Genomic DNA, 22998 nt, shown 5'->3' with positions numbered 1-22998 from the left:
GATTGGAAGCGCCATACACAAATATTGACCAGGCGGTGCGCAGACCACAGGAGGGGGAAAACTCAAGTGACTTATCCTCCAAGGCACTGTTTTTTGAACCCGGCCTCGTCAGCGCCCTCTCCCAGACTTTCTGCACTAGGAACTGTTGTTATCTTCCTTCAGTGCTCAGAGAGGCTGTGGCACTTGCCCGGGGTTGCCCAGCTCTCACAGAATGGGCTGGGATTTTCAAGGTGGCTCCTTTTGCCCCCAAATCTGTCTTTTGCAACACATGTGGGGTCCTCCAGAGGAACTTCACCAGGCAAGAATGGCCTTCTTGGATGGCAAAGGAATACATTTGATTTGCAGCATGGCATTTCAGAGAGACAGCGTGCGGTTCGCTTTGTTGCTGTGGTTGTTGCTACTTTTTGGTGTTTTTTGAGAAGTCTCGCTGTGTCGCCCAGGCTGGAGCGCACTGGTGTGATCTTGGCTCACTGCGACCTCTGCCTTCTGGGTTCAAGTGACTCTCCTGTCTCAGCCTCCCGAGTGGCTGGAACTACAGATATGTGCCACCATGCCCAGCTAATTTATTTATTTATTTATTTATTTTGTTGGTATTTTTTTTAGTAGAGATGAGATTTCACCAAGGTGGCCAGGCTGGTCTGAAACTCCTGACCTCAGGTGATCTGCCCACCTCCGCCTCCCAACGTCCTGGGGATGGTGGCATTATTCTTTAACTTCAACGTCACCATTAGATTTTGACTCAGGGTTCATCTCTATGTGTACATGGTCTTTGGGTCTCTATTTGTGATTTGGGGATTCTAAGACCTGCCCTCCCAAATGTTATTTTCATGGTTGCAAGAGACAGAAGAGGTGAAAGGACTCAGAGTGGCTGGAAATATCAGAAGATGAGGTCTTATTTTATTCTAATCCCAGTTCGGTCTCTTTCAATGTGGTTCTAGTGGCCAGGGCTTAGAGAATGGGTTGCATGTGCCATGCTGGCCTTCGGGATTGTATAAATGTCACCCTGAGTTTCTTGAGACCTCACGCAACCAAGTTCAACGGACATCACGTGCTTTCTCCTTGCAAAGCTCTACGCAGAGCACTCCCAGAGATTCAGGGGTCAGTAAGAGAGGGGACTCGCCTTGGTAGCGTTTAGTACTTGAAGGGCAGAGAAAAGCTTAGTGATAACAATTTCATTAGTTCACTCTTTCTTTCATTCCTTCATCCTACTATATGCCAGGCATTTCCAGGTTCAAGACCTTGAAAAGGCAGGCGTTAGGAACAAGGGCTCAGGATTCAGACAGAACTGGGTTCCAAAGCTGATGCTAACTTACGGGCTTCATTATTTTACGTCTCTGTGCCCCAGCTTCCTCCTCTATGAAATGGGTATTGAGGGGAGCAACCCATGACCCAAAGCCCCTTGACCCAGGCTGGGCCCACGGTGGGTGTGGGATAAATGGAGACTGCTCTCTGTGTGGCTCATAGACATCACACAGCTGCTGTCTGCATGTCCACCTCCTCCTCCAGGCAGGCCCCCTTGAGTACAGTTCATAAATTTGCAAACAGAAGATCCCCCGGGCAGAGAATGGAAGAGACATGGAGTTCCCTTGCTCTAAGGAGTTTGCAGTTCTCAAAACCGAGCCATAAAGAGGTGATCAACACAGATGTCCAACTTCACAGGGCTCCATCATTCATTCACTCAACAAACACTGCTATCTATTATGCACTAGGCACTTTTCTAAGCGTTCGAGACACAGTAGCAGAAAAGACCGACCAGAAACAAACCAACCAACCTGCCCTCATGGAGCTGACAAGCCAATTTAGAAAGGAACACGTAATCTTATGTAACGAACAGAATAGCTCCGCAAAATGAACAGTGACCCCAGGAGAGGGGGCTCTACGTGAGGTGACGTTTGTGCTGAGACCAGAGCACATGAAAGAGCCAGCCAGGGGAAGAGCGTTCCAGGCAGAAGGAAGAGCAAGTGTAAAAGCCTCGAAAATGCAGGGGACAGAAGGAAGGCCAGTGGGGCGCGACCACAGTGAGGACAGGAACGATGGAATCAGCCGGGCGCGGTGGCTCACGCCTGTAATCCCAGCATTCTGGGAGGCTGAGGCAGGCAGATCACGAGGTCAGAAGTTTGAGACCAGCCTGGCCAACATAGTGAAACCCTGTCTCTACTAAAAACACAAAAATTAACCGGTGTGGAGGTGCGTGCTCATAATCCCAGCTACTTGGGAGGCTGAGGCAGGACAATCACGTGAACTCAGGAGGCAGGGTGTGCAGTGAGTGGAGACCGCACCATTGCACTCTAGACTGGGTGACAGAGTGAGACTTCATCTCCAAAATAATGATGATAGTAATAATAATGGTGGAATCATGGGCAGTGGATCATGTGCAGAACCCCGTGCCAAGGCTCAAGTGATTAAGGGAGCCTGGAGTGTGGACAGACACCACCAAAAGAATTCTGAGGGCCAGACATGGTGGCTCATGCCTGTGATCCTAGCACTTCGGGAGGTCAAGGCAGGTGGATCATTTGAGGTCAGGAGTTCAAGACCAGCCTGGCCAACATGGTGAAACCCCATCTCTGCCAAAAATATAAAAATTACCCAGGCGTGATGACGTGTGCCTATAGTCCCAGCTACCTGGGGAGGTCGAGGCTGGAGAACCGCTTGAACCTGGGAGGCAGAAGTTGCAGTGAGCTGAGATTGCGCCACTGCACTCCAGCTTAGGTGACTGAGTGCGGCTCTAGCTCAAAAACAGTAACAAAAAGAACCCTGCAGTGTGGAACAGGTAGATGCTGGAGTGATGGTGGCAGAATAAAAGATAAGCATCAGGCCAGGCACAGTGGAAGTAATCCCAGGGAATCTAAAGGCCAAGGCGGGAGCATCACTTGAGCCTAGGAGTTTGAGACCAGCCTGGGCCACATAGCGAGATCCAACATCTGCAAAAAGTAAAGTGAAATAGCCAGGTGTGGTGGCACGTGACTGTAATCTTAAGTTTCTTGGGAGACTGAGTTGGGAGGATTGCTTGAGCCTGGGAGTTTAGGAGGGCAGGGAGCTGTGATTGTACCACTGCGCTCCAGCATGGGCGACAGACCGAGACCCCGTCAAAGAATAACAGGAAGAGAAAGAGGAAGTGGAAGACGAGGAATGACAGGGACCAGCAGTACATGAACAGAAGCATGCAGACCCCACAGGAGGAGGAGGCGAGACCGGGCACAGTGGCTCATGCCTGTAATCCCAAGGCGGGTGGATCACCTGAGGTCAGGAGTTCGATACCAGCCTGGCCAACATGGTGAAACCCCATCTCTACAAAAAACAAACATTAGCCAGGTGTGGTGGTGCACACCTGTAGTCCCAGCTACTCGGGAGGCTGCGGCAGGGGAATCACTTGAACCCAGGACACGGAGGTTGCAGTGAGCTGAGATCATGGCACTGTACTCCAGCCTGGGCAACAGAGTGAAAGAAAGAAAAACAAAGGGAGAAAGGGGGGGGGGGAGGGAGGAAGGGAAAGAAAGAAAAGAGAAGAGAGAAAAAGAGAGAGAAAGGAAGGGAGGGAGGGAGGGAAGGGAAAGAAGAGGGGAGGGGAGGGGAGGGGAGGGGAGGGGAGGGGAGGGGAGGGGGCATAGTTGTTCCCAGGACTGGAAACCCAAGGTACAGATAAATTCTAGCTGGAAAAGTCCCAGTGAACAGAGGGGATAATTTGGAAGTGGGGGTGATGGGGGTTCATAAGCTGCTTGGCTTCCAAGGACCAGCATGGAGAATCTGATAGACCAAATGGGATAGGGGAGCCCCATCTCTGGGGGGCCCTACCCAGAACTTCCACAGCTGCCAAAGCTGCTAATACAAAAAAAAAAAAAAAAAAAAAAAACGCACACACACCACAAAAGAAGGGTCTTTCTGCACCGTAAGTCAGCCAACTACACCGAAAAAGCAGCTCCCTGGGACCAGACCTATTTTTTAAAATATCAACTAGGCTACAATTGGCCAACCTGCCTCCCTTAAGAAAAGAAAGAAAGAGACCAGGCACGGTGGCTCACGTCTGTCATCTCAGCACTTCGGGAGGCCAAGGTGACTGGATCATTTGAGGTCAGGAGTTTCAGACCAGCCTGGCCAACATGGTAAAGCCCCATCTCTACAAAAAATACAAAAATTAGCCAGACGTGGCAGCAAATTACAGTGGGTGCCTGTAATCTCAGCTACTTGGGAGGCTGAGGCAGGAGAGTCACCTGAATCCGAGAGGCGGAGGTTGCAGTGAGCTGAGATCGTGCCACTGCACTCCAGCCTGGGCAACAGAGCAAGACTCCATCTCAAAAAACCAACCAAAAAATAGAAGGAGGAGGAAGAGAAAAAGAAAGAAAGGAAGAAAGAAAGAAAAAGAGAGGAAGGAGGAGGAAGGAAGAAGAAAGAGGAGGAGGAAGAGGAGGAGGAGGAAGAGGCGGAGGACTCTGATCTCTAAGCAGGTTCTTTTTAAAAGGTTAGGTTGCAGTTTAATTGTGATATCTAAACAAAACAACCTGCTTTTCTTTTTTTTTTTTTCAAGACGCGGTCTCACTCTGCCACCCAGGCTGGAGTACAGTGGTGTGATCATCACTCACTGCAGCCTTGAACCCCTGGGCTCAAGCGATCCTCCCACCTCAGCCTCCCAAGTAGGTGGGACTACAGGTGCACACCACCACACCTGACTAATTGCTTTTAGTAGAGACAAGACCTCCCTATGTTGCCCAGGCTGATCTTGAACTCCTGGGCTCAACTGATCCTCTCACCTCAGCCTCCCAAAGTGCTGGGATTCCAGGCGTGAGCCACCATGCCCAGCCTTTTCTAAACTGTGTAAACTGAGGCCTCAGATGCCTAGTGACATAGCCGCTGCAGAAATCATTGCAAGTGCTTTCAATGTGGCTGCACCGTTCTAAACGCTATTCAATCATGCAGTGAACTTAATCTTTGTAAGAGCCCCAGAGACCCGTGCTGTCGTTTCCCCCATTTGACAGGTAGGGAAACTGAGGCCCAGAAAGGGAAAGGAACCCTCCTCCCCAGAATCTGTCAGCAAGACAGATTTGAAGTTGGGATTTGAACCTGGGCCAAGACACTCCACCACACCCCAGACGGAAGCCAGGCAGGCCCCACACTTGACCCCAGGACCTGCTTGTAACCCATCACACCCCGGGGAGCCCTGCAAAGGCCCGAGTGCCACCCCAGTTCGTCTTTACCAAGCCCTTTGTGCATGAAAAAGCAGTCACCACATATGTAATGATTAACTGTTACATGATGGGAATTCGATGACTGATCTGGGGCTGTTCTCGGAACAGGCAGGAAGGATACGGCAGGGAGGTGGGTACCCAGGAGGGCAAGCTGAGCGTGCTGTTCCTGGGCACCTGCCCGGCTGGGGGGGCCATGGCGCCACCTGGTGGCCAGTTGTGGCAGCGGCAGGGGACCTGGGGTTAACGCAGGGGACGCCTGCACGCAGGCTGCTTTTTGAGCACAGCAGTGTGTCAGACGCTGTTCCAGCTCAGGGGTCCAAAAACCTCTGTAATAAAGGACCTCGGAGGAAATACTTCTGGCTCTGAGGGCCAGTCTCCGTCCCGGAGACAGCTCTGCTGTTGTCACACAAAAGGAGCCACGGACAACGTCCGCACAAGCAGACCAGGCTGTGTTCCAGTAAAACTTTGTGGACACCGAATTTTAAACATCACAGAACTTCCACCTATCAAGAATTATCCTTCTTTTTATTATACGACAACAACGATTAATGAACAGGCCAGGCACAGTGGCTCACGCCTGTGATCCCAGCACTTTGGGAGGCCGAGGTGGGCAGATCACTTGAGGTCAGGAGCTCGGAGACCAACCCGGCCAACGTGGTGAAACCCCCTCTCTACTAAAAAATACAAAAATTAGCTGGCGTGGTGGCAGGCACCTGTAGTCCCAGCTACTTGCGAGGCTGAGGCAGGAGAATCGCTTGAACCCGGGAGAAGGGGGTTGCAGTGAGCCGAGATCACGCCGCTGCACTCCAGCCTGGGTGACAGAACAAGACTCTGTCTCAAAAAATAAAAATAATAATGAACAAAAGCTATATGCAACGATACGGGTGAATTTCACAAACATAATGGAGTAAAAGCAGCTCAAATGAAGAAAGCATGCTGTCCAGTTTCATTTATAAAAAGTTGAACTAATCCACGGTGTCAGAAATTTAGTAGGCATTTTCATTGTACCTTTAGGGAGATGTGGAGTAAAGGGCATGAGAGAACGTTTGAGGTGTTCACAATGCTGTATTTTCTCACATGGTTACTTAGGTATGTTTATTCTACTGAAAATTCATTCCGCTGCGTATTTATAAACAGTGCACTACTTTCTATATATGTTACATGTCAGTGAAGTTTTTTTTTTTGTTTTTTTTTTTTTTTTTTTTTTTTTTTTTTTTTTTTTTTTTTTTTTTTGAGATAGCATCTCATTCTGTCACCCAGGCTGGAATGCAGTGGTACAATCATGGCTCATTGCAGCCTCCAACACGTAGTCTCAAGCAATCCTCCCACCTCAGCCTCCTGAGTAGCTGGGACTATAAGTGCACGCCACCACACCCAGCCAGTCTTTCATTTTTTGGTAAAGATGGGGTCTCGCTATGTTGCCCAGGCTAGTCTTAAACTCCTGGCCTCAAGCAATCCTCCTGCCTCAGCCACCCAGAGTGCTGGGGTTGCTGATGCAAGCCTCTGTACCCAAACAATAAACATTTAAGCTTTTTTAAAAAACGAAATACTGTATTTCTTTTGACTTTTCTTCCATCACTAAAAAAATATGAAAACTATTGTTAGTGCACGGGTCCTACAAAAACAGGGCTTGGGGCAAGGTTGGCTCCCTGGCTGGAGCTGACTGGCCCCGGTTCTAGAAGCCGGAGACATAGCAAAGAATGAACCAGACAGAAGTTCCAGCCTCTCTCCAGCCCATTTTTCCAAGGAACCACAGTCGTGGCCAAAAAGGGCCACGGCCACACATGGCCTATTCGCTGCATGAACTGTGCCCGATGCATGCCCAAGGACAAGGCCGTTAAGAAATTTGAAACGGGGCCGGGCGCGGTGGCTCAAGCTTGTAATCCCAGCACTTTGGGAGGCCGAGGCGGGTGGATCACGAGGTCGACAGATCGAGACCATCCTGGTCAACATGGTGAAACCCCGTCTCTACAAAATTTTTGTAAAAATACAAAAATTAGCTGGGCATGGTGGTGCGTGCCTGCAATCCCAGCTACTCAGGAGGCTGAGGCAGGAGAATTGCCTGAACCCAGGAGGCGGAGGTTGCGGTGAGCAGAGATCGCGCCATTGCACTCCAGCCTGGGTAACAAGAGCGAAACTCCGCCTAAAAAAAAAAAAAAAAAAGAAATTTGAAACGGTAACCCCAGCACTTTGAGAGCCTGAGGCATGTGGATTACAAGGTCAGGAGTTCGAGACCAACCTGGCCAACATGGTGAAACCCCGTCTCTACTAAAAATACAAAAATTAGCCGGCTGTGGCAGCGCGCACCTGTAATCCCAGCTACTCGGGAGGCTGAGACAGGAGTTGGAGGTTGCAGTGAGCTGAGATTGCACCACTGCACTCCGGTGACAAGAGCAAAATTCTGTCTCAAAAAAAAAAAAAAAAAAAGAAAAGAAAAGAAATTCGAAACATGGCCAGGTACAGTGGCACGCACCTATAATCCCAGCATTTTGGGAGGCTCAGGTAGGTGGGTCGGCTGAGGTAGGTGGATCACCTGAGGTCAGGAGTTTGAGACTAGCCTGGGCAACATAGCAAGACCCCATCTCTACAAAAAAAAATTAAAAATTATCCAGGAGTGGTGGCACACACCTGTAATCCTCGCTGCTCGGGTGGCTGAGGTGAGAGGATCACTTAAGCCCAGGAGGCCAAGGCTACACTCGGCCATTATTGCACCACTGTACTCCAGCCTGGGTGATAGTGAGACCCTGTCTCTAAAAATAAAATAAAAGTCTCAGTTTGTGTTGTCTCGTCCTCGCAGCTCAGGCCTCAGGGACCAGGACAATTGAGGCCACACCTCCGATCCCTAGCTGGGAAAGTCACCCAGTTCTAGCTGATGACCTGCAGTTTTGCTGAGCCTGGGTCCCTACCTTAAGGGATGAGCCACTGTGGTAGCTCACGCCTGTGATCTAAGCACTTTGAGAGGCTGCGGCAGATGGCTCACTTGAGGTCAGGAGGTCGAGGCCAGCCTGGCCAACATGATAAAACCCTGTCCTACTAAAAATACAAAAAAAAAAAAAGTAGCCAGGTGTGGTGGCACGTGCCTGTAGTCCCAGCTACTCCAGAGGCTGAGGCAGGGGAATCTTCTTAACCTGGGAGGCAGCCAGTTCTGGCCTGGAATTCAAGGTCACACCATCTCTGTCTTGGCTCTTGGGTGCCTCAGTAAGCAACCTGGAATTCACCTCTCACCATCTGTTCACCCATCTGCATAAGGGGCAAAATAACAAGGTTCCTATAGGTCATCATAAGTAATCGTAAGAAGATAGTAAGTAACCACAATAACAATAATAGCAACCGCAGCTGCCCGCACCGTGTCACGAGATCGTTGTGTGCATTTGAAAAGATGTCTGCACAGAATTGCTCTGGAGAAGAGCAGCGCGCACCACCGTCTATTTACAACAAAGAGGATTAAACGACTTAATGCACATAAAGGTCTTGGAACCGTGCCCCACGGATAGTAAGTGCTCCACCAATACTGGGCTGGTTTGGTTTGGTTTGGTTTGAGACAGAGTCTTTCTCTGTTGCCCAGGCTGGAGTACTGTGGCGCCATCTCGGCTCACAGCAACCTCCACCTCCCGGGATCCCGCGATTCTCTTGCCTCAGGCTCTGGAGTAGCTGGGATTACAGGCACGCGCCACCACAACAGGCTAATTTTTTGTATTTTTAGTAGAGACAGGGTTTCACCATGATGGCCAGGTTGGTCTCGAATTCCTGACCTCAGGTGATCCACCCGCCTCGGCCTCCCAAAGTGCTGGGATGACAGCCCAGCCAACGCTGCTTATTGCCAGGCACAGTGGCTCATGCCTATAATCCCAGATACTCCAGAGGCTGAAGCAGGAGGATCGCCTGAGCCCAAGAGTTTGAGACCAGTCTGGGCAACATAGTGAGACCCCATCTCAAAAAAAAAAAAAAAAAAACGTGGGGATGATGATGATCACGGCCTAATAAGTACTATTCAGGACACTCACACGGTTCCCCTAACACTCCTGTCTCTGCTCCGATTCTCATCATGTTCTTTCCATTCTCTGATGATGATGGCTTAGCAGCTCACTGCTTAGACCAGGCAGCATCGGCCTCACCCGGCAGCCTGTTGGAAAGAAATGCAGAAACCCTGGCCAGGCACGATGGCTCACACCGGTAATCCCAGCACTTTGGGAGGCTCAGGTGGCCGGATCACCTGAGGTCAGGAGTTTGCGAGCACCACCAACATGGAAAAACTCCGTCTCTACTTAAAATACAAAAATTGGCACATGCTTGTAATCCCAGCTACTCAGGAGGCTGAGGTAGGAGAATCACCTGAACGCGAGAGGCAGAGGTTGCAGTGAGCCGAGATCACGCCACTACACTCCAGTCTGGGCAACAAGAGCAAAACTCCATCCAAAAAAAATATAATATAATAAGAGGAAGGAAGGCAGGCAGGTAGGCAGAATCCTAAGTCTTAGCCTAGACCTGTCAAAACAGAATCTGCATTTAAGAAGACCTTATAGGCCGGACATGGTGGTTCACACCTGTAATCCCAAGATTTGGGGAAGCTGAAGCAGGAGGATTGCCTGAGACCAGGAGGTTGAGGCTGCAGTGAGCCATTATCAGGTCACTGCACTCTAGCCTGAGTTATAGAACATGACTCTGTCTCAAAGAGAAGCACTGAGTTGTATTAGAACGTAACTGATGGTTGACCCAAATCCACTTGGCTGGCTGGCAGTGGCTCTCATTCATTGTTAGTCAATGCTTTGCTTCAAGAGCTATTTTGCGAGCACCTACTGGGTGCTGGCCTCAGTCTCTGGGGACACAGCTGTGAACAGGACAAACAAGCAACCCCTTTGGGGATATTCCAGTGGGCAAGACAGACCACCAGGAATGAGATAAATAACAATTCCAGGGCATGGCAATGTATTCCAGTCTTAGACCTGTGTGAATGGACTGATGGTTTGGGATGTTGGCTGATAAAGTGGACATTTGGCTTTAAAAGATTCCTGCCTACAAAGCAAAGATTGAGGCGGGACACAGTGGCTCATGTCTGTAATCCCAGCACTTTAGGAGGCCAAGGGCGGGGTAGATCACTTGAGGCCAAGAGTTCAAGACCAGCCTAGCCAACATGGCGAAATCCTGTCTCTACTAAAAATACAAAAGTAGTTGGGCGTGATGGCAGGTGCCTGTGATCCCACCTATTTGAGAGGCTGAGGCAGACGGATCACTTGCATTTTGGAGGCAGAGGTATCAGTGAGCTGAGAACACTCCACTGCACTCCAGCCTGGGTGACAAAGCAAGACTCTCTCAAAAAAGAAAAGAAAGAAAAAAGAAGGCAAAGATTGAAGAAGATAGTAATGCAAGCAGAAGGAGCAAAGAGACCAAACTCAGTCACGAGAAGTAGGCAATGGCGATCTAATTCAATCACTATCAGAAGGTGGCCACAAGGCGTTCACGAGGACCACTGGCGAGGTGAAACCACGTGAGCCTCACTGTGGCATGTACTGTGCCTGGGTGGGGTTCCCACTGGTGGGCCAAACCGCCACAGTTATAAACATCAAACTTCCAAGCAGGCTATGAAGAATGGAAGATGCTTAGGCTGGATGTAGTAGCTTACATCTATAATCCCAGTGATTTAGGAGGCTGCCACAGGAGGATCGCTTGAGGCCGGGAGTTCGAGACCAGCTTGGGCAACACAGTGAGACCTTGTCTCTACAAAAACAAAAAATTAGCTGGATGTGGTGACACACACCTGTAGTCAGCTACTAGGGAGGCTGAGAAGGGAGGATCACATGAAGCCAGGAGTTTGAGGCTGTGGTGAGCTGTGATTGCCCCACTGGACTCCAGCCTGGGTAACAGAGCAAGATCTTGTCTCTAAATAATAACAGTAATAAGGACAGCCAAAGTAGCTCAGTTGGGAGAGTGTTAGACCGAAGAAGAAGAAGAATGGGAGACATTCTGCAGGATGGTTTATCTGCTTTCTTCTCCGAGTCAACAGGATAGAAAATAGGAGATCAGGAAGACTGCTATAGACTGAATAAGACATAGAAGACATGACTACCAGAAAACTAAATGTATGATCCAACAATCCCACGTCTAGGAATACATCTCAAAGAATGGAAAGCAGGGTCTCCAAGAGTTATGTGTACACCTGTGTTCACGGCAGCATTATTCGCAATAGCCCTAAAATAGAAGCAACCCCAGTGTTCATGGATGGATGGATGGATGGATGGGTGGATGGGTGGGAGGATGGGTGGGTGGGGTGGGTGGGTGGATGGAAGGATGGGTGGGCGGAAGGGTGGGCGGAAGGGTGGGCAGAAGGGTGGGCGGAAGGGTGGGCGGATGGGTGGGCGGATGGGTGGGCGGATGGGTGGGCGGACAAAATGTGATCTATCCATACAATGGAATATTATTCAGCCTTAAAAAGTAAGAAAATTCTGACACATGCTGCAACATGGATAAATCTGGAGGACATTACACCCAGTGAAATACTCTAGACACAAAAGGACTAACACTGTATGTTTCTACTTATATGAGGTCTCTAGAGTCATCGGATTCACACAGAAAGTAGAATGGTAGATGCCAGGGGCTGGGGGATAGGGTATGGGAAGTCAGTGTTTCATGGGGAAAGAGTTTCAGTTCGGAGTGATAAAAAACCGGAGATCAGCTGGGCGTGGTGGCTTATGCCTGTAATCCTGGCACTTTAGGAGTCTGAGCGGGGCTGACCACTTGAGTTCAGGAGTTTGAGACTAGCCTGGCCAACATGACAAAACCCCGTCTCTACTAAAAATACAAAAATTAGCTGGGTGTGGTGGTGCATGCCTGTAATCCCAGCTACCTGGGAGGCTGAGGCAGGAGGTGGAGGTTGCAGTGAGAAGAGATCACACCACTGCACTCCAGCCTAGGCAACAGAGCAAGACTGTCTCAAAACAAACAAAAACAAGTTTTAGAGATGGATGGTGGTGATGGTCACACAACAATGTGAATGTACCTAATGCCACTGAACTGGATGCTTAAAAATGGTTAAAATTGTCAGTTTTATGTTATGTATATTTTATCACACTTAAAAGAGAGAAACGGCAAAATGCAACACACAGAGCTCCTTGAATCAAAAAAAGAATCAGGAGAATTGCCTGAGCCCAGGAGGCGGAGGTTGCGGTGAGCCGAGATCGCGCCATTGCACTCCAGCCTGGGTAACAAGAGCGAAACTCCGTCTCAAAAAAAAAAAAAGAATCAACCGTAAAAAGACGAACAAGAAATCTGAATGTGGACTGGAAATCAGACATAAAAACCATGTTCTCAGTGTGATATTCCTAAGATGTGTCTGTGTGCTTTAAAGATGTCGTCTGAAGTCTGCAAAAATCACATGAGGTCAGGGATTTACTTTTAAATATTCAGAAAGAGGATATGGATTTCTGATGCAGGTCTGGCCCAATCCTGATAATTATTCCATTGTGATGGGTATGGACGTTTCACCGAGCTCTTCTTCCTACTTTGAGCGTATTAGAACATTTTCAGAGTAAAAAAGCTCTTGTAGCGCACAGTATTTAAAAAGTGAAGGCAAAATTCTAAAACATGAGAGCAAAAGCATGTTGCCCTATTAAATGAAACTCTTAAAGCCATTTGAAAGTATATCTCATTGACGTCTCATCCTTTTCACGTTATTTTTATGTGTATTTTAAAGTACATTTAACCCATTTAGCAAAATACTTTCATAAATTACATATAAATAAGTGCATATGCCGTGGGTATGCATTTCAGCTACGGGTGTGCTGAGTAATTGTTTTGCTGGTTAGGTAGAAGTTCAGAAGTTTGGAGATCATGACTATAAGGACACCTTGGGCCAGGCATGGTGACTCATGCCTGTCATCCCAGCAATTTGGGGTGCCAAGGCAAGAGGGTCACTTGAGGCCCTGAGTTTGAGACCAACCTGAACAAGAGCCCAATGCTACAAAGACAAAAAAAAAATTTTTTTTTTAACTAGCTGGTCATGGTGTGGTGCCTCTGTAGTCCCAGCTACTTGCGAGGCTGCGACGGGAGGCTCGTTGTACCCAGCCGTTTGAACACGGCTGCAGTGAGCCATGGTAGAGCCACTGCACTCCAGCCTGAGTGACAGAGCAAGACCCTACCACCAAAATTAATTAATTAAAATTTATAAAAATGAAGCTGGGTGTAGTAGCACAAGCTTGTAATCTCAGCACTTTGGAAGGCCGAGGCGGATGGATCACCTGAGGTCAGGAGTTCAAGACCAGCCTCTACTAAACCCTGTCTCTACTAAAAATAAAAAATAAATTAGTCAGACATGGTGGCGCGTGCCTGTAATCCCAGCTACTCAGGAGGCTGAGGCAGGAGAATCGCTGGAACCCGGGAGGTGAAGGTTGCAGTGAGCTGAGATCACGCCACTGCACTCCAGCCTGGAAGACAAGAGGAAAGCTCCGTCTCAAGAAAAAAGAAAGAAAGAAAGAAAGAAACAAAGAAAAAAGAAAAGGAAAGGAAACAAGGGATAGCAGAAATACTAAAGAGGGAAGAAAGGGGAGAGGAGTCGAGAGAGAAAGGGCGAGTTCTGGAGAGGGCAGAATAGAGAAGTGGTACTTAGCGCCGACGTAAAGGGAATGGGTGCACCCTGGCCAGTTACGGAATGATGGAGGAGTGGATGGATAGACTGGTATATAAAAGGACTGGTGGGTGGATGGACTGAAGAATGGATGGATGAATGGGCGAATGGAAGAATGCGAGAGTGGGTGGGTGGGCTGGATGATGGATAGAGGTGTGGACAGGTGGGTGAATGCGAAAGTGGTTGGATGGCTGGAAAATAGATGAGAGAACGAATAGAGAGATGGATGAATGGATGGATGGATAGAAGGACGGATGGATGATGGACGGATGGATGATGGACGGATGGATGATGGACGGACGGATGATGGACGGACGGATGATGGACGGATGGATGATGGACAGACGCACACAAGTTTGCATGAGTGGGTGGTGGGAGGCTGAGTGGACAGATGAGTGGATGGAGAGGAGGGAACGCTAAGAGGAGCCCCACACTGTGGCGGGTGGAGGGGAGGTCGCCACGTTGCCTCCTAAACGATGCTCAAACGCGCCAGCAGATGTCAGACTAAGCTCAGGAAACCACCTCAGGGGCCAGGCTTGCGCCACCCTGAGCCCCATCCGGAAGCTCTTCGATTCAAACTGAGCAACAGCTCATCTTAATAAAACAGTTTGCATTGCACTGTGTATTGACACCCCGCTCACCAGCACCCTCTCAACCCACGTGGCACTGAGAACCCCACTTCCCCTCCTGCAAATGGAAAAATGGGGGCGTGGTGGGCGTCTGGTGAAGTGTGCTGTCCACAGGGTGGAGTCTGGATCACGGAAAGGGCAAGAGAGTCAACGTTGGGATCCCTAAATGGATTAGTGTCCGCATCAGCCTCAGCTCCAATCAACCGAATATTTATATTCTCATCCCATGCTCCTGAGATCTGCTCAAGAATCCACCCTAGGTCTCTGCCTTTGCCAAAAAAAAAAAAAAAAAAAAAAAAGTTCTTAAGGAAAGGGGAAAGAAAGAAAGGAAGGAAGAAAGAAGGAAGGGAGAGAGGGAGGGAGGGGAGAAGAAAAAACCCGCCAGCTCCCCTACTGCGTGGAAAAGGCTGTGCAGGGCTGCCTGGGACTGAACCTTCACACAAACCACCTTCAACGCTACAACAGCCAAGAACCAGCGATTTCCGGGGTGAGGACCCAGCTCAGGAAGCCATTCATCCCACATCGTCCGGCAGCAGCTACACGACCAGCCAGCCCCACCCCCGCGTCTCCCACCAGAAGACCCACTTTTGGGGTCACCGACAAAGAGAAAAGGGGCACCCAGGACCAGCCTCCACTGAAGCCACCATGTATCTAGGTCCCCTTCCACCTTCACACGCTTTTGTCTCCAGCCCTTAACCCCACAGATTTCAACTCAACACTGGAAACAGAAATGCGATTCCCACATTTCCCCCCCCCCACCCCCCAGGAAGCAGCACTTCTCAGCCACCCCAACAGAACTATTTGCTGGCTGGGCACGGTGGCTCACGCCTGTTATCCCAGCACTTTGGGAGGCCGAGGTGAGCGGATCACCTGAGGTCGGGAGTTCCAGATTAGCCGACCAACGTGGAGAAACCCCGTCTCTACTAAAACCACAAAAGTAGCCGGGCGTGGTGGCGGGTGCCTGCAATCCCAGCTACTCTGGAGGCTGATTCAGGAGAATGGCTTGAACCTGGGAGGCGGAGGTTGAAGTGAGCCGAGATGGTGTCACTGCACTCCAGCCTGGGCGACAATTGCAAAACTCCATCTCAAAAAAAAAAAAGAAAGAAAGAAAGAAAAAGAAATATTTGCCAAGCCATCAGAGTGGACACTCACAATCCTCGGAGCCGGGTCCTGGCTGCCACACCCCTCGTTAACCCCTTTGTTGCCGCAGCGTGGGACAGTGCGGGGAGTCACGGAGCCACGGGGGTGCCCCGGGGTCATAACGCAACTAATATTGATCAATTAGCAGGAAAGCATTTTAACATTTCAGAAGCCAGTACAGACATATCAATACGTTCAATGCATGAATTTGCTCCCCGGAAAAAAGCGTGCCCAAAACGTTCTAACCCCCAAAGGACCCCCCCCCACCCAAGTACAGCCCGACTCGACCCGGCCCATACTCACTCCCATTCTTTCCTCCTGGCCTGGGGGGTGTTGTGGATTTTGTGGGCCTGGTGGGCCAAGATGACATCCCGGTGGTCCACCACGCCACCCCGCCGCCTCAGAGGGGGCCCCTCGAAGCAGATGCTGAGCCGGGGAGGCCGCGTGTCCTGCAGGGTGCTGGGCGTCATAGTAACTGGGGCGCCAGAGCATGGAGTCGGGGACCCAGGAAGACTTCAGCGTCCATGGGGCTCGCTCAGAAATCCCAGGGTCTTCTGCCTCAGCACAGTGAGAGGGAAACTGGAGGGAAGAAAGAGGAGGGAGAGGGCCAGCGTGAGGGAGAGGCAGCCAGAGCTCACAGAGCGCCAGGAGAAAGGAACTCAGAAGACAGGAGAGGCCGCCCCACCCTCCTTCCCAGAAAGTCAAAATATACCCCGACCCCAGCTGGCCGGGATTTAGTAGTTCCTTGGCAACTCAGGGCCCAGAAAGCCGGTTCTTAGGAGCTGCCCGGCAACAGCTGCGCCCCATGGAGCAAAAGACGAGGAGGCTGCGCAGCAGGCACCTGCTCCACCGCCCAGGTGCCGGCCACAGAGGGCGGGACGCCGGGCTCCTCAGCATCTCTGCCTCCCTCTCTGCAAATGAACCACCCTGAGCCTGCTGGTTCGTTCTCCTTCAGTCCCTGGAAAGCTGAAAGGGTGAGTTCCAGAGGCAGTTTTAAATGCACGTGGGAGACCGGGCGCTGTGGCTCAGGCCTGTAATCCCAGCACTTTGGGAGGCTGAAGAGGGTGCATCCATCACCTGAGGCCAGGAGTTCGAGACCAGCCTGGCCAACATGGTGAAACCTTGTCGCTACTAAAAATACAAAAATTAGCCGAGCGTCGTGGCGCATGCCTGTGATGCCTCAGCTCAGGAGGCTGAGGCAGGAGAGTCGCTTGAACCCAGGAGGCAGAGGTTGCAGTGAGTCAATGTTGTGCCACTGCACTCCAGCCTGGGCAACGGTGAGACTCTGTCTCTAAAAAAATAAATAAATATATGTGGGAGTGGCCACCTGTCCAGCCACCCTGCTTCTCACCAGGTTCTGTTTTTTTAACTTCATTATTTTATTTTTTTTAGAGATGGGGTGTTGCTGTATTGCCCAGGCTGGTCTGGAACGCTGGACTGCAGCGATTCTCCTGCCTCGGCCTCCCTCCTGAGTAGCTGGGAGGGCAGGTGCATGCCACCACACCAGGCTTCAGCTGGTTTTGGGGTTGGTTGGTTGTCTGTTTGAGATGGAATCACTCTGTCGCCCAGGCTGGAATGCCATGGCGCGATCTTGGCTCACTGCAACCTCTGCCTCCCAGGTTCGAGCGATTCTCCTGCCTCAGCCTCCTGGGTAGCTGGGACTGCGGGCATCTGCCACCATGCCCAGCTAACTTTTGAACGTTTAGTAGAGATGGAGTTTCACCATGTTGGCTGGGCTGATGTCAAATTCCTGATCTCAAGTGATCTGCCCGCCTCTGCCTCCCAAAGTGTGGGGATTACAGTCATGAGCCACTGCATCCGGCCAGCAGCTGGTTTTTGAAAAGAGAAGAGAGACAGACTTTCCTCCACTCACACATTTGTCAAACGAACACTCGACACACCAAAGGACCTTGTAGCCCCAAGAGCTTTACCTCCAGTCACTTATTCATTCAACAAATCTGAGCAACCACCCAATTTGTGCCTGGCCTTGTGCTAGATGCTGGGGACACAGCCATGAATAAGACTGGACAAATGTCCCCACCCTCGTGGAGAGGACATTCTAGGAGGGAGACAGGCAAGGAACAAAATGAGTGGGTACATTAAACAGAGATTAGGAGTTAAAAAGTGCTGCGAAGGGCCAAAGGACCAGGTATGGTGGCTCATACCTGTAATCCTAGCACTGTGGCGTGCAGATTGCTTGAGCCTAGGAGTTTGAGACCAACCTGGGCAACACAGCAAGACCCCATCTCTACTAAAAATACAAAAATTAGCTGGGCATGGTGGCACGTGCCTCTGGTTCCAGCTGCTTGGGAGGCTGAGGTGGGAGGATCACTCGAGCCTGGGAAGCAGAGGTTGCAGTGAGCCAAGATTGTGCCACTGCACTCTAGCCTGGGTGATAGAGCCAGACCCTGTCTCAAAAAAAATTTTTTTAATTGATGAATAAAAATTGTGTGTGTATATAATTAGTTTTTTGAGACGGAGTCTCAGGCTGTCACCTGGGCTGAAGTGCAATGGTGTGATCTCGGCTCACTGCAACCTCCATCTCCTGGGTTCAAGTGATTCTCCTGCCTCAGCCTCCAAAGTAGCTGGGATTACAGGCGCATGCCACCATACCCGGCTAATTTTTTGTCTTTTACTAGAGACAGGGTTTCACTATGTTAGCCAGACTGCTCTCGATCTCCTGACCTTGTGATCTGCCCGCCTCAGCCTCCCAAAGTGCTGAGATTATAGGTGTGAGCCACCTCGCTTGGCATGGTTTTTGTTTTTTTGTTTTGTTTTGTTTTGTTTTGTTTTGTTTTGTTTTGTTTTGTTTTTGTTTTGTTTTGTTTTTTTGAGACGAAGTTTCACTCTTGTTGCCCAGGCTGGAGTGCAGTGGTGTGATCTCAGCTCACGGCAACCTCCACCTCCTGGTTTCAAGCAATTCTCCCACCTCAGCCTCCCGAGTAGCTGGGATGACAAAATTGTATGTATTTATGATGTCCAGCATGATGGTCTGGAACATGTACGCCTTGTGGAATGGTGAGCTTGGGCTAATTAACATATGCATTACCTCACATGCTCACTGAGGTCTTTCTGTGGCATCTCTTCTTAGAGGAAACTAGTAATGGCCAAGAGCAGTGGCTCATGCCTGTAATTCCAGCACTTTGGGAGGCCGAGGCGGGCAGATCACCTGAGGTCAGGAGTTTGAAACCAGCCTGACCAACATGGAGAAACCCTGTCTCTAATAAAAATACAAAATTAGCGGGGTATGGTGGCAGGCCCCTGTAATCTCAGCAACTTGGGAAGGTGAGGCAGGAGAATTGCTTGAACCCAGGAGGTGGAGGTTGCAGTGAGCCGAGATCGCACCATTGCACTCCCGCCTGGGCAACAAGAGTGAAACTCTGTCTCAAAATAAAAATAAAAAATAGAAGGACACCAGTAATATTGAATTAGTGCCCACTCATATAACCTCCTTTTACCTTAATTACTTTTGTAAAGGCCCTGTCTCGATATGCAGCCAAATTCTGAGATACTGGAGTTTAGACTTCAACCTATGAATTTGGGAAGACACCATTCAGTCCATAACAAAGAGGGGTAAGATGTGTAGGCTGGATGCAGTCACTCATGCCTGTAATCCTGGCACTTTGGGAGGGCAGGGCAGGGGAACTCCTTGCTTGAGGCCAGGAGTTCAGGACCAGCCTGGGCAATGTGACAAGGCCCTGTTCCTAAAAACAATTTTTTTAAAAATTAGCCAGGCATGGTGGCACGTGCCTGTGGTCCCAGCTACTAGGAGGCTGAGGCAGGAGGATTGTCTGAGCCTGAGATGAGGTTGCAGTGAGCTGTGATTGTACCACTGAACTTCTGCCTGGCCAGTGGAGTTAGACCCCATGTCAAAATGAAGAGGTGGAGGGGGACAGGGGAGGAGGGGGAGAGAAGACAGGAGGGAGGAGGGGGATGGGAAGGGAGGAGGAGGGGAAGGAGGAAGGAGGGGGAGGAGGGGGAAGGGGGAGGAGGAGAAGGAGGGAGAAGGAGGAGGAGGTGGAGGAGGGAGAAGGGAAAGGAGGGGAAAGAGGGAGAGGAGGGAGGAGGAGGGGATGGGGAGGAGGGGGAGAAGAGGGAAGGGGAGGAGAAGGAAGAGGAGGAAGAGGAAGAGGAATGAGAAGGAGGAGGGAGGAGGGGGGAGGGGGAGGATGAGGAGGGGGGAGAAGGGGGAGGGGGGAGGAGGGGAGGAGGCGGAGGGAGGAGGAGGGAGAGGAGGGGGAAAGAGTAGGAGAAGGAAAAAGGAAGAGGAGGAGGAGGAAAGAAGAGAGACAAAGAGAAAAAGGAGAAAGAGAAGGAGGAGGAGGGAGGAGCAGGAGGAAGAGGCTTTTACTTTATGAAATAGGGGCCCAGAGACAGCCTCACTGAGGAGGTGGCATCTGAGAGAGGCCTAAGGGGGCTGAGGAGCCACGTGGGTATCTGAGGGAAGAGCTTTCCGGGCAGAAGGAGCAGCGCGTGAGGGGCTGGAGGCAGGACTGCGTGTGGCTTGCTCAAGGAACAGTGAAGAGCCCCGTGTGGCTGTGGGTGGCATGGTCCGGGGCTTCTGGAATCTACACCTCACCCAAGAGCGTATTTCCAATCCCAACCTGATTTCTCCCGCCTGAGTCAGCCCCGACGACTAGCCTCTCAGTATCTGTCCAAGACAAGCAATCTACTGGGAGGGTGGCATGAGTGAAATAGAATGAGGCCATGCACAGCGGCCCACGCCTGTAATCACAACAGTTTGGGAGGCTGAGGCAGGAGGATCACTTCAGCCTGGAAGTTTGAGACCAGCCTGAGCAACATAGCAAGACCCTGTCTCCAAAAAAAAAAAGACAAAACTTTTTTTTAATTAGCCATGTCTGGTGACATGCACCTGTAGTCCTATACACTCAAAAGGCTGAGATGGGAGGAAACTCTGAGCCCAGAAGTTCGAGGCTGCGGTGAACCATGATTGCACCACGACATTCCAGCCTAGGCTACCGATAGGCTACCTTGTCAGAAAGAAAGAGAAGGAAGGGTGGGAAGGAGGGAGGGAGGGAGGGAAGGAGGGAAGGAGGCAGGAAGGAAGGAAGGAAGGAAGGAAGAAAGAAAAAGAAAATAAAAAGAGAAATAAAGGGAGTAAAAGAGAGGAGAGAAAGAGAACAGAGAGGAGAGAGAAAGAAAAGAAAAAGAGGCCAGATGCGGTGGCTCACACCTATAATCCCAGCACTTTGGGAGGCTGAGGAAGGAGGATCACTTGAGGTCAGGAGTTCGAGACTATCCTGGTCAACATGGTGAAATCCTGTCTCTACTAAAAATACAAAAATTAGCCAGGCATGATGGCAGGCGCCTGTAATCCCAGCTACTCAGGAGGCTAGAGAACTGCTGGAACCCGCGCGGCGTAGGTTGCAGTGGGCTGAGATTGTGCCTTTGCATTCCAGCCTGGGTGACAGAGTGAGAAGGAAGGAAGGAAGTGAGGGAGGGAGGGGAGAGAGAGAAAGAAGACAGAGAAAAAGGAGAGAGAAAGAAAAAGAAAGGAGAGAGAAGGAGAAAAAGAGACGGGAAAGGAGGAGAGAAAGAAAGGCAAGAGATAAAGAAAGAAGAGAGAGAGAGAGAGGAAAGAGAAAGGAGACAGAAAAAGCGAAAAGAAAAAAATCAGCCAAATTCAGAAGCTCAGCCCCATACAGAAACCTTTCATAAGTCACTTCAGCACCCACAGATAGAAGTAGGTGGTGCACAGAATGAGGCTGCCCCCAGATTGCAAAGAAGCAACTGAAGGGAAGGAGGAGGAGGAGGGAAGAATGGTCTCCATCCCCTCTCCTCTCACCTGCGCTAGCAGACAAAGAAGGGAGCACTGCCCCAGCCTCTCCTAAGCAGATCAGCTCAGTATCAGCTTAACACATGCAGTTACCCTCTGGTTTCTTTCCAAATCCTGTCACTAATGGAGTTTAAAAGGTCTATCCTTCATGACGCCTTTAAGCTTCAATGTACCCCCGTGAAACCTCAGTCTTAATTGCCCACAACTGTGCATTTACAAAGTCTTTTGTGTATTGCCAAATACTTTCCCATTGCGCTGAAAAAGAAACATGAAGAGCATTTTTCTTCCCATTTCACAGAAATAAAACTGAAAACAGGAGGTAGATTCAAGTGTGTTCCAGCTACAAGGTTTTATTTCACCCCTCCCCAAAAATATTCTTACTGCACATAATATATATTCTTTTTTTTTTTTTTTTAAGAGACAGGGTCTTGCCCTGTCACCCAGGTTGGAGCACACTGGCACCATCATAACTCATAGCAGCCTTGAATTTCTGGGCTCAGGTGATCCTCCTGAGTAGCTGGGACCTCAGGCCCCTGCCACCACAGCAGGCTAATTTTTATAATTGTTAAATTTTTCATAAAGACGGGATCTCCCTATGCGGCCCAGGCTGGTCTCAAACTCCTGGCCTCAGTGATCCTCCTGTCTCGGTCTCCCAAAGCTCCAGGGTGGTAGGTGTGAGCCCTCACACCCAGCCACATCAATATTAAAGAAAAAAAGAATCTGCACGGCGTGGTGGCTCACTTCTACAATCTCAGCACTTTGGGAGACCGAGGCAGGTGGATCACGAGGTCAGGAGTTCGAGATCAGCCTGACCAACATAGTGAAATGCCATCTCTACTACAGATACAAAAATTAGCCGGGTGTGGTGGCGGCATGCCTGTAGTCCCAGCTACTGGGGATGCTGAGGAAGGGGCATCCCCAGTAGCTGGGAGGTGGAGGTTGCAGTGAGCCCAGACCAACACTCGCACTCCAGTCTGGAGGGCAGAGTGAGACTCCATCGCGAAAGAAAGAAAGAAAAAGAAAGAAAGAAGGAACGAAGGAAAGAAAGGAAAGGAAAGAAGGGAGGGAGGGAAGGAAGAGAGAGAAAGAAAGAGAGAAAAAAAGAAAGAGAGAGAGAGAGAGAGAGAAGCAAGGAAGGAAAGGAGAAAGAGAGAGAAAGAATCCAGTCTACAGGTTGGGTGGGCTGTGTGGTACCTACGCATTAACTAAAATCGCGGAGTCCAGTGACAGTGTAAGCACTTTGCTGGCAAACACTCTGAACAAGCCAGGCTCTGGGACTCCCACTTGTGGCCCCAGCTACTCAGGAGGCTGAGACAGGAGGATCAGCCCAGGAGGTAGAGGCTGCAGTGAGAAATGATCAGATCATGCTACTGTACTCCAGCCTGGTGACAAAATGAGGCCCCAACTCTGAAGATTAAGTTCCGAAAGCAGAGGAGCGTTTCTACCTGAGACGGCAGGAAGAGAAGCAGAAAAGTCAAAGCCTAAGGCGCATATCCCAGGTGACGTCTTTGGAGACGTGCACCTGCTTAACCCACAGCCGGACGGGATGCTCAGTTTCCCTCCCAAGTGCTATACAGCACATAGCCCCAGTCCCCCCATCTCATAATATGCCCCATGTTCTGATACCCAAGCCAG

At 50.2% G+C, this 22998-nt stretch overlaps 1 protein-coding gene across 10 annotated transcripts in view; it reads right to left on the bottom strand.

Moving 5' to 3' along the window:
- The window catches only part of CACNA1A (calcium voltage-gated channel subunit alpha1 A), a 416980-nt gene that overhangs the window by 379842 nt on the left and 14140 nt on the right, over nucleotides 1–22998 (bottom strand). For 9 of the 10 annotated variants that reach the window (XM_074384539.1, XM_074384541.1, XM_074384546.1 and 6 more), the window contains exon 2: nucleotides 15870–16145. In XM_074384539.1, the coding sequence (XP_074240640.1) occupies nucleotides 15870–16036 (167 nt within the window). In that variant the 5' untranslated portion in view covers nucleotides 16037–16145. Of the gene's footprint in view, nucleotides 1–15869; nucleotides 16146–22998 lie in introns of those variants that run through there. The other variant, XM_074384548.1, reaches the window with a different exon arrangement.

Source organism: Saimiri boliviensis, chromosome 14, assembly GCF_048565385.1.
Source record: "Saimiri boliviensis isolate mSaiBol1 chromosome 14, mSaiBol1.pri, whole genome shotgun sequence".
Taxonomy (NCBI): Eukaryota; Metazoa; Chordata; class Mammalia; order Primates; family Cebidae; genus Saimiri; species Saimiri boliviensis.
Note: the sequence above shows the minus strand (reverse complement) of the source record. Positions and strands in the feature narration are given on the sequence as shown.